The sequence below is a fragment of the Siphateles boraxobius genome, unplaced genomic scaffold (genome assembly GCF_051911475.1).
Source record: "Siphateles boraxobius isolate OS27281-9 unplaced genomic scaffold, OSU_SipBor_1 18, whole genome shotgun sequence".
Taxonomy (NCBI): Eukaryota; Metazoa; Chordata; class Actinopteri; order Cypriniformes; family Leuciscidae; genus Siphateles; species Siphateles boraxobius.
This window is the reverse complement of record NW_027508788.1, coordinates 12049608-12062033: the sequence shown is the minus strand read 5'-3', so window position 1 is coordinate 12062033 and position 12426 is coordinate 12049608. Positions and strand designations below refer to the sequence as shown.

General features: G+C 34.1%; 3 protein-coding genes across 3 annotated transcripts in view; all 3 read right to left on the bottom strand.

The window, feature by feature from the left end:
* The window catches only part of LOC143741177 (uncharacterized), a 249195-nt gene extending 241605 nt beyond the window's left edge, over nucleotides 1–7590 (bottom strand). The window contains exon 1 of the mRNA XM_077233610.1: nucleotides 7586–7590. The gene's annotated coding sequence lies outside the window, so the exon portion shown is untranslated. The remainder of the gene's footprint in view (nucleotides 1–7585) is intronic.
* The window catches only part of LOC143741188 (uncharacterized), a 297332-nt gene that overhangs the window by 241605 nt on the left and 43301 nt on the right, over nucleotides 1–12426 (bottom strand). The window lies entirely within an intron of this gene.
* Nucleotides 11297–12399, bottom strand: LOC143740662 (uncharacterized). Its single transcript, XM_077232671.1, has 2 exons — nucleotides 12342–12399; nucleotides 11297–11978 (listed from the first exon to the last, which is right to left on the bottom strand). The coding sequence occupies exons 1-2, from the start codon at nucleotides 12397–12399 to the stop codon at nucleotides 11317–11319; spliced, it is 720 nt and encodes a 239-aa protein (XP_077088786.1). The 3' UTR covers nucleotides 11297–11316.

Below are 12426 nucleotides of genomic sequence, written 5' to 3'. Positions count from 1 at the left end.
GTTTAAGTGAGAAATATGTGACGACACCAGTCAAAATGTCATACGGGATAACGTTAATGCATTTTCTAAATATTATAATATTAAAACTTTTCAAATCAAAAATACTTAATGAATATGTAAAGTGATGCAGTAAAACAATATTTAAAGCTCAGAAAAAAAAATCTGCACAACTATTTTTTTATCATTATATTGTGATTTCTTTAAACGTGACCCTACTTGTTCAAGTTCTTTACACACATTTTAACACTGCAATGTGATTTAAAATGCAAAATGTCTGAAAAAGTTTTACAGGACTTGATATCATGTTATTATTGTTTCCTCAACTCCATGAAGTGAAATTATGCATTTCAATGGGAAAAAACAGCGTTATCCCGCCTGACTTAAATTGTTACCCGGTATGACACCATATGAGTTAACACATGAATTGTCATTTTTACAACACTTACACATAATAATGTTCATAAATAATTAATGTTATGCAATGTTTTTCCAAGGAAATTAATTAGGCTCCACTTTAAAGAAATAGAGATGTGGTTTTCAGTGTGTAAACTGTTACACACAAACTCAGTGTGGTTTCTTCCCAGATTTGGCAAGTAAATACATTTTTTTTCATGTTTATGAATATCAAAACAGCACAACTTTTCAACATTAGGTTTAATTTATTACTGAAAAGTACCTTGAACCATTTTACTGATCATAGTCAATCTACATCAATATTCATAAATAATGTAAAGGGTTAAAGTAGGCGACATTCACTCATTTCACTGAACAAATTTACAAAAGCATCTAATTGAACAACATATTTATAAAGAAAAAGCTTATTAATGGGTTAAACACTGAATCACTAAATTACATTAAATGAACACAATGTTATTTTAGACAATGTCTATAGTAAATGTAATGTAACTGTAATTGAATATTATTATGAATTATATAATTTGCTAATATTCAACTAAACAATGTTAATGATATGTTAATATCACCATTTGAATGGAAATTATGCAAATTAAAGCTGAAAACTGTATAAGAATATATTGTCAAACACGTCATCCAAGATAACGGATGACATTATGGGCTAACAACTGTTATCCTATATGACAAAATTGTTATCCGGTATGACAAAATTGTTATCCGGTATGACAAAACTCAGATTAAATCTTAATCAGGCAGTATTTTTGGCTACCTATAGAAATCTGCAACCTTTACCTTCAACTTCCAAATATATAAATTCATGCTAAATAAACATATTGACATAAAATCCACATTATATATGTTATTTTAGCGTTATCCCATATGACACAGGATTTTACTACATAGTGTGCTAGTGAGGAAAAAGGGTAAGTTAAACACATTTTATGAAAGACATAAAAGACTTTCACCATTGTTTGGGGGTCCTTCAGGGTCTTCCTGATTGTGTAACATGCTGTCTCACATCGTGTCAAAATAAAATTTACAATAAAATTGCTCCAATTTGCTTGTTATCCCGTATGACATTGGCTGGCAGCCAGTTTTGGGACAGAATGCACCAAAGCATAACAATCTACTGGATGTCATATTCGTTGTAATATTTAAATATATTGTTGTCAAGACTCATACAATAATGCCTGTGGCAGAGATGTTAGGGTTTATTAATTTTTTTACAGTTTGTTTGGCTTTTTTGTATGTCACTCTAAGGTCCGGACAGTTATCCGGTATGACATTATAAGACTATAATGTCTAATAATTCTTACACTTTGTAATACCCTCACTATATGTTCATATCATTTGATAAACAGAGATTAATAGATTCAATAAATGTGCTTTTTATTAAACATTTCCTTATTTTGACTTCATAAAGGGGTTTGGACATCAAAATTGCACGTCACGTCATTGGGCCACATTCACTGTAGGATTGAAATATACTTTAATGTAAAAAAAAAGAAGACAAAGAACGTGAAGTATTTAGGAAAAAATACAAATTACAGTACACAAGGAACAAAACTTGACAATGAAGAGAGTAAACAGAAGGGATTAAACAAAAATAGGCTTAGAAAACAATGAATAGTCACAGAATACCAGAAACGTATACAATGCTGCTGGTCAATGTACAATAATGGCAATAATACAATAATCTCCAAAATGCTGCAGTAAAATGGTTAGATATGAGGTGTGCATACTGTATGGGATTTCCCCTATAGAAACTGACCATTGTTTTTTTCCACTTATTAGAAATGAGGTTTTTATAGGTGTTTAAAGTAGAATAATCGCATTTATCTCCAAAACGCTGCAGTTAAATGGTTAGACCTCTCTAAAGCCAGTACCGCGTGCTCTTCCCCCAAACACACAAAGCAATAATCGTGTGAATCCAGCTCAGACATGGGACGGAAGCATGGAGGAACACAGCGCTTATTGCTTTGTTGGCCTATTTCACTTCTTTTTTTACTTTTAAACTCTTAGATGTAGCGAGAGAGAGAGAAAAGATTTTGGAAATGAGAAATTTCTGCACACTGCCTGAATAAACTAACTCCTAGTTAGTTTACTAGGGGGGGGGGGGGGGGGGGGCGCCGATGACGTCACCGACCGAGACTATATTACCTCCGGGTCAATTTCATTGACGTGTTATACACAATATTCACAGCTGGTCACGATAAAATATGTTCCCAATGCGCTGAGCAGCGCAGCATCGATTGTAGCTTTCGAAAGGGAACTGACCATTCATTTCTTCTACTTATTAGAAATTAGGTTTCTATTGGTGTTTAAAGTAGAATAATGACATATCTCCAAAACGCTGCAGTAAATTAGTTAGATATGAGGTGTGCACACTGTCTGGGTCGTCCCCTATAGAAACTGACCATTCATTTCTTCTACTTATTAGAAATTAGGTTTTTATTGGTGTTTAAAGTAGCATAATGGCATATATCCCCAAAATGCTGCAGTAAAATTGTTTCAAATGAGGTGTGCATACTGTATGGGACATTGAATTCAAGAGAAAGAAAGAAAGAAAAAAGAAAGAAAGAAAGAAGATGGAAAGAAAGAAAAAAAGAAAGAGAAAGAAAGAAAAAACAAAGATAGATAGAAAGAAAAAAGATAGATAGAAAGAAAAAAAGAAAGAAAAAAAAGAAAGAAAGAAAAAAGAAAGAAAAAGAAAGATAGACAGAAAGAAAGATAGATAGAAAAAACGAAAAAAGAATAAAAAAGATAGATAGAAAGAAAGAAAGAGAAAAAATAAAGAAAAAAGAAAGATAGATAGAAAGAAAAAATAAAGAAAAAAGAAAGATAGATAGAAAGAAAGATAGATAGGAAAAAGAATGAAAAACTAAAGATAGATAGATAGATAGATAGATAGATAGATAGATAGATAGATAGATAGATAGATAGATAGATAGATAGATAGATAGATAGATAGATAGATCTGGGCAACTCAAGCGCCATGAAAGCGCATTCTCTCTCTGCTGTTACTGAAGTTACTGTTTTCATAGCAATAGGCGCACACGCTTTTTTTTTTCTTTTCTTTTTTTGGCGGCTGGCTTGACCGTGTATTTTCAAACTGCGGCTGGTTTGACCATAGACATAATAAATACATAGACGCTCTATTGGCCGCTGGAGCGTACGTCAACGGCGCCGCCATATTGCGGAGGGCAACTTTATAATACTTATTAACGAATTGAGAAAAATGCCTGTTTCGTGCCTGCTTGGGGCTGTACAAATCGCCACACAATTGAAAACAGGTCTCGAGGAATTATCTTTCACAAGCAAGACTGAACATTTGTTTCTGGTTGTATTTGGTCATGATATAATTACCTAGTAATAGTAATGTTCAGGGGAGAAAAAGCCAATTCTGACGAAATGTAGTTTTAATAGTTTTTCAGTCGACAATGTAGTTGTTTAAAGCTCAAATCTGTGGTTTATTTATAAAGATAGCGCCTATTTAAAATTTTGATTTGTTGTGAGATCCAGGCGTTCACCGGGCGCTCAGCGCTCATGTACCCCGCCTGGAACAGCCTTACCTCGGCTAGTGCTTCTGACGTGTGTCGCTGGTTCTGATGTCTCTAGTCTAGTGGTTAAACATGAGATATAATTCGTCTTGTGTATATCTAACGGACGATCTTTGGTCTCACAAAAAGAGACAGGGTTGTGACATTTTATTTTATACAGCCTATGTAGGAATATTTTAAGATATATAAATTATTTTATATACACTCTCTTCACTGTATGTAGGCCTATAATAAAATTACACACATCTTTTTGTTAAATGTCAGTTTAATGATCAATATAATTGATATAATATAATGTTTCATATTTTTCATATTGTCTATATTATTCTGCAATTGATATTACATTGTATTTGCTGTTCTTATTATTATTGTAATATTATACCACTTGCAATTATCAATCTACAGTTATGCTGTTAAATGATTGTACTATTCATAGTCACTATTTAACTTATTATTTTTTATTGTCTATATACTTGAATTGATATTTCTTATTCCATTGCTATTATTATAGTATTATACATAAACTATATGCTATTATCAATATTTGTATTATTATATTATGTAGCTACTTATGATATTATATAATTATACTATTCATTGCTATTTTATTTGCAGTATACTGCTTGTTTATTTTATTGACTAAACTATTTGCTATTACTTCTCACTTTATCTTATATTTACTATTTGCATTGCACTGTAGTTGTACCATATCATATGTATTACCATAAAGGATCCATCAGTTATCTTTGGTCAATCACAGAAAATGCTTTTTCCACAATAAGAAAACTTTATTTTATTTAATGTAAAAATTAAATTATCTTCACAATTCTTATCCAATAATAAAAAGCCAGATAGCCTACATGTTCCTGACAATTCCTTATTTTAAAAAAATGTTTTATAAGTCTAACTATCGAGATTTTAAATAACTAGAGATGGAACTTTTTGTACAACACGTACAAACCACTGAAATCAGTTGATAAATGTTTTTTTATATATATATATTTTTTTTTATCCAGAAAAAACGCAGCTCACCGTTTACTTGCATTTGATTACAGTGCAGTCTTTCCCTCCGCAAAATGGCGGACGCGTTGACGTATCGCAGCAACGTTCCAAAGCGGCCAATAGGGCGTCTATGTATTTATTATGTCTATGGGTTTGACCGCGGTCTTTCTATAATTCTCTCCCTTCTCAACTCTTGCGAGATCTAGCAACACTGATCATTTTCCTGTGAACAAACTCTGTGAACAAGAATGAACGAAAATGGCTATTAAGAAAAACTATCGATCTAATACCACACATATGGGCTACAACCCGGAAAAAAACGCAGCATCACCTCGAAAGTGAAAGTAAAAGGAAACGCTGTTCTTGCCTGTTCAGACGGACTCCAGGATCCCGAGCAGCAGACAGAGACTGTAATGTTTATCCTATTTTAACTAGGCTATACACATTATTACACAGTGTAAGTTATGTGTGTGTTCAATCAATGCCTACACTGGATCAAACGGCAACAAGTGCCAGATTTCTTTCGGCTGCCTTCCGCGCGCACGCGCATGACGTTAGTTGACTACGTCGGTGCGGCTAAATTAATTTATGTTTAATAAAACCCAATAGCAAGACATAATTTGAAATTTTCTGACAAAATGTTAAAAGCCAAAAATATTCTCTATAGGCTACTTGGCGTCAGAGAGATCTTTCATTTACGGTGTCGCGGAAGGACTCTCCCACTTTGATTATCTTGATGTCGTTATTTGTTAATGACGAAGCTAGAAAGGACATACATAAAACATTTTTAGACTTTATATGAAACATAGACTTCACAAATTTAAAAAAGTATGTAGGCTACTTCCCAACACCAGAGCAGAAGGTTGCCTTGAAATGATTTTTTTGACACCTTTGGTCTGAATCCATTCATAAATGATCATTATGATCCTTTATTCCAAACAATTGCATAATAAAATGGGTGGTCTCCTTCTCCAACTTTCGTCAACAATAAATTTTTTATTTATTTTGGAAAATGTATTTTTTTCAAAGCTTTTTCCCGAACAAAGTTTCCTGGAACAATCTGATAAAGCCAAACTGTTAAAAATAAGTCCCTCCTTTTCTCTAGCTGGTTTAACAGCCATTTTAATTGCATCGTATCTTTTATTTGATGATTATAACTTATGAAAACTTTATGAATCTCCACGGCTTTCCAGTTCCACCTAAATAATATAATATCTTGATAAAAGCTATTTAGGCTATTTAGTTCAACTTACTGAAATCAACCAATTTAAAATTAAAATTGCTTTGCTTTTAGATGCCATTGATCTCTTATAGGAAATGCAACAACTAACATATTCACAAGATCTTTCAAATAGAAAGAAAGGTTCAATTCTACTATTCTTTTCAGCCCTGTTTTGTTCTCAAATATATCATTTCTATTGTGAAAACCTTGATCATTTGTCTCTTGAATATGTTGTCATACATTATATTGTAGCCTACACTAAATTTTTCAATAACAAAAAATCATTTAAATCTCCATTGTGTCTATGTCTAGTAGTATTGTCTATGTCTATGCCATTGTAACTATTTCATATTGAATTTAATTCTCTAATTTCATAGTTCACAATAATAAAAGTGCCAAATTATTGATGCTCTATGAAAATGTATTTAAAGATGTGATTTAACGTGAATGTACATAATTCCATGTGTTTATTCTATTTTTTATTGTTATTGTATTTTATTTGAGATATGTTGTCCCTGTTCATCTTTGTACTTATTTGTTCTGCAATTAAAATGTTTGTGATGCCCTTTCAGTTTCATTTAATTGTATTTATTTATTGTTGTTAATACTAGCTATATTGCATCCTTATTGTTTTAATATAATACTTCTCATTTTCCATAGATGGTGCTATTGCACCATATAACATTACTTGATATTTAGAACATGTTGTCATTTTTCTTTTTATCACAGGTATTTCAATCTATATTCTGACTACAATAGTATAATCTACCTACAATTACCTCACTGTATTGTTTCATTTAACCTTATTAATTGATTATATTACATTATTGTCAAATTAGCACTTGGGTTACTGTAGGTCCTATCTGTGCTGTGTCCCTTTGATAAATGCAATGAAAATATTTTAAACATTTACTCGTCTCACTGGCATAAAAACAGATTCAGTATTTCACAAAATGAATAAAAACAGTGAAATGCAAACAGAAAATTACACAAACCTGCAATAATTAAATGTTAAACTACACAAATATACTTTATGTATTTAATCTCACTTTATTAACCAATGTCCTTGCTCCAATTCAACCATATGAATAAGCAATAAGCATTACTTTAGATGAACAACACATTTATGTTTCTTTTTGTTTTTATTTCTGAAGTAAGTCTTGAACTTTCTTCTGTGATCCAGAAGTGCAGCTGAAAGGTTTGTTTGAGCGACAGGTGTGCATGTGCATTTCCTTCAGCCTGAGGCTTATTCATTTCACATCTGCTGTGAAACGGCCTTTACATTTTATATCCTTTAGTTTCACTCCATATTTTCCAGCTTGTTTTTGTGTGAAACTCTTTTCAGTCTTTGAAATGACTGCATTTCCATCGTCAATTAGTGAAATGATGAGGTTTTTGAAACTGATGCTATTTGTGTTCATTCACTTGCATTGGGTCTAAAAATCAACATATTAATTATTAATAATAATTTAAAGAATGACAAATTTGTAACAAAAGAAATATAGTCCAATCGCAATTCAGCACAAATCTAGTTTACAACTTAGTTTAATATCTAGTTTTAGATGCATTGTTATATGTCAATTTTCATAATGTTCATCAGTCATTAAAGAGAATGAAGGAAAACACCAACCTGTTTGTTCCTCTGTATCTTCATCTTTTATTCTGCAGGGTTCTTCCTTAATCTCCATCTTTACAATAGTATGTCAGTAGTTTCTCCTGGAGTAATTCCTCCTGCTTGCTTCTTCTTCTCCTGTGGGAAGATGCGAATATTCCCAGCATTTAAACTCTCATGAACGGCTGTGGGAGCTTCACTGACTGAAGGAGTGAATTGTGGTCGTTGTTGCTCATTTAGCAGATGATCATCACACTTACAATCACTCGCAATTATCATGTTTCAGTGTTTTGATCAAACAGTCATTTAGAAGCAATTCCCTGATTACTAAATTTATACAAATGACCCAATTCAAGAGTTCATATTTGCTTGATTCTTCATATTGTGACTGTTTTTATGTTTTATGATAGTTATTCACGAGGCCCTTGTTTGGCCTGAGCAGTTTAACTGTCCACTGTTCTTCAGAAAAATACTAAATGAAAAGCAAAATGACTATTTATGATCTCTCTTTTTTTAAGTTAGACATTTTGCAGATTCTACAAAGGATATGTAAACTTATGACCACAAATGTAATGATTTTTGTGTTGCTCTAACAGGAGATATGGTTTATCACAGATGGAAGCTGTAAAACAGGTATTTTATTGTAATGAAATGAAACCACTTTATTATCCCCTAGAGGAAATTTGTCTTGAATGCAAGGTGTGTTTACATAGATAATACGTTGGATCCATAAACAATAAATATACATAATACATAATGATATAAACACTCCCTATAAAAACACAAGTCCCTATTCCTAGCCTTGCATTCATTAGATAACATTAATTTGTTGTTTAACATTTAAATTGGGGTAGGTATAAAAGAGGTACTGATTTTATGTGCTTTAAAAGGCAGCTCTACTGTGAGCTATAGTTAATTTATAGTATTTGCTTCTGAACATCCTAGAACTGCAGTCCTGAAACCGCAGCTGCCGCTATATCATCCAGTTCAGTTGGTGGCATTGTCACAAAAAACTAGGGTCCTGAAACTGCAGCCTCCGGTTGTGCAGGAACATACAACTGGAGGGAACACTTAGGCCGTTTCTCAAAACCAAGAATGCAAAGAACGGACTTGTGTTCTTGGGGAGAACGCTCTTGCTAGTTGTTCTTGGAAGAATGAACTTACAAGGTGACGAGCACACAGAACGCTGCTGACAGTTTGAGGCGATGTGTTCTTGCTGGTATTGCGCTATACCCCCACACAGCGCCGTCATCAGTACCCAAACATAACAAGAATTATTGATGATAACAGCCAGGTTTTTAGCATGACTGCCCGGTTGGCTCGCTTTCTACACCCGCGTGCGCTTATGGAGATTCTTCACTACCGAAAATGTTTGAGCATATTTTCGATTCGCCATTAATTTTCGTAAAAATGGCAATATTTGAAATCTACACAGTAGATTTCTCTAATCAAATGTTCTCAGAAGTGAATTTAGTGATCAAATAGCATACGAAATTGTAGAAAAACGACTTACTGTTGTTCTGCCTTTCTGCTCCCCGCTTCTTCATTGAATGCCGAAATGAATGCTGGGATATTTCTGCCATCAAGTTCACACAAGTTACCAACCGATGCATCCTCGGTAAAATGGGCGTGTCAAGAACACTTCCGGGATTTTTAACCGTTCTTGCCAAAATGCAAACTTGTGTATTGAGACAGTACTTGGGCAGCGACTGATGACGTTTCACAAGTCCACAAGAACACAAGTACAGACAAGAACGCATATTGAGAAACAGCCTTACATTCGTCTTCATCAAGGGGGTAAGCCATCAGCCGGAAACTGAAGCCTCGCGGGAGCCGCCATTGTAGCAGAACTTCACCTGCTGTTAGCATTCCATTGACTCCCATTCATTTTGGTGTCCCTTTGACAGCGAATAACTTTACATCTGAGGCGTCCAAAGACTTCATTTGTCCATTATTTATTTCTAAAGAAACACAACAATGTATAAAAGGCTCCATTACTTTGTATCTTACGTTATGGCCCGTAGAAGCCGTTTTGGTAAAAACTGGCTAACGATTGCGTCATAACCACGCAACTTTCTGTCGCACAATAGAGACATTACCGTATAGACAGGAGGAGAAGCTCGCAGGCAATTTTTTACTGTCTATGAGGCAATCAGGGGGACATAGAGGCATTAAGTCAAGGGAGAAGCCCATAGATGGAGAGTCCATAAAAGCAACAGGACAAAATATTTCAACAGCGTTTTTGAGGAATTAGGTGATTCAGATTTGTCTTGGCACAGCTCCTAGAAGATTTACAACTGTCAGACTGTCGTCACGCTCAGTTTGAGCCTGCGCAGTCGCTCAGCCAACAGGAAGTGAGTGCTTCTAATGGGCTTTACTTTTCTCCATTGAAATCAAGGGTGTCGCTGTCTCCATTTCTTTTACTGTCTATGGGGAACACTTACATTCGTCTTCATTTTGGATTAATGGCGGGTTTCGGTAGTGGCCACATTACACTACAGAATTTTAACTCGCATAATTAAAACATAATAAAATACTAATGATTTGCATAACTGTACTCAATTTTTGTTTATATTTTCCCCAAATAAAGGATTATGTGTTCCCTTTTGTCACTACCAAAACAATGATGACATGTTTCCAAAAAAGACAAATTCTTTCCAAATATGAATTCTATTTAAGGACTTTATTTTCATTTGACTTTTACCATATTGTTGATCAAAGTCCATGTCGTTAAAAGCTTAATTTATTTTAGTGTTATTTCATATTTTAACCACTAGATGGCAGCTGTAAAACAGGTATTTTATTCACTGCACTTCCACAGACACTGTTCAGTTTTCTGATCTCAGTGGTCTGGATATTTATGTCAAAGGCCATATTTTGAAAGAAAGTAAATTGGAATAACATCTAGTCAAAACATTTTTATTTTAAAATATTGATTTATCACTGTAGGGTTAAATAAATACAATGTTGAAACCATTTGTACTGAAATAAATGTATTAAGTCACTCAATAAGAACAAGGTTATAACATAAACTAAAAACAATATAAGTTGCTGGCTATACATACGATAGGCTAACCTGCAAGAAATTACATCATTTGATTTATCAGAATATCAGACTATTTTATGTTATAGTCTGAGGCCTAGTCCACACGGACACAGGTATTTTTATAACCGGAGTTTTTCCTCATGCGTTTAAAAAAAATCTCTGTCTACATGAAAACACAAAAACACGCTATCAAGAGCTGTCAAGAGCATGTCACACCAGCAGGTGGCGATATATAAAAACCCAGTTTTACTGTCTACATGACAACACTGACAACAACCAGCGTTTCTGAAAATCCTTACCCTGGCAGGGGTTTTCAAAAATGTTCGGTTTCAGTGACCTGATACTGCGTTTCCGTGTGGACGAACGGCCGAACCGTGTAAAAAAAGTCACGGTTATAAAAATACCCGTATCTGTTTGACCAAGGCCTGAATGTGAACTTTGCTCACTTAAATAACTTTGGTCAATGCTTTTTCTCATGAGCCCGTAGATTAGATGATCGGCTGAAACTCTTCCCACATGAAGAGCACTGGTGCGGTTTCTCTCCAGTATGAACTCTCTCATGATCTTTCAATGTTCCTGACTGAGAGAAACTCTTTTCACAGTGTGAGCACTTGTACGGTTTCTCTCCAGTATGAACTCTCTGGTGGATTTTTAATTCTTTGGCTGTAATAAAGGTCTTCCCACAGTCAAAGCACAAATAAGGTTTCACACTGTTGTGTATTTTTAAGTGACTGTTTAATTGGTCCAGACGTAACCAACTCTTTCCACAAACAGAACACACGTGAGGCTCCACATCTGCATGAATGTTCATGTGTCTTTTCAGGCACACTGCCAAAATAAATGTCTTGTCACACTGATCACAGCAGAATGATCTTTTTCCTGAGTGAATCAGCAAATGAGTTTTGAGACTTTTTGCCCATGTGAAGCTCTTTCCACACTGATGGCATGTGAAGGGTTTCTCTCCGGTGTGGATTCTCATGTGCAGCTTCAAGCCTGGTTTAGTTGTGAAGCTCTTTCCACACTGAGAGCAGATGCAAGAACATTTCTCTCCTCTTTGAGTGTTTTGTTGAGGTTTCTGAAACTGATGGCGTTTCTCCCCCACTTCACTTTGTTCCATCAGACCTAAAACATGTTAAATTAGAAAATTCAAAATTGAATAAAAGAAAGCAACCATGCTCAGGTATTTTATTTGAGGTTATCTATCAGGTGCTAAAAGTAGTTCCACAATTATAATATGTCATAAAATCTTGGCAAATACTTTAACACAGAAAGATACATTTCCCCTAACTCATCTTAAAATAAAAAAAAACTATAAGACAGGAAAATACAAGAAATGCATTTACAATACAACTTCTGTGTGACTGTAAATGCATTTTCCCAAACTGATCTTGTATTTTCATATAGTTAATGTTATTTTACAGATCCTATAATTTTGCTAATTATGATTTGTAGTCTTAATGTTCAGTATCAAGAATAGACACCAACCTGTTTGTTCCTCTGTATCTTCATCTTTTATTCTGCAGGGTTCTTCCTTAATCTCCATCTTTACAATAGTATGTCAGTAGTTTCT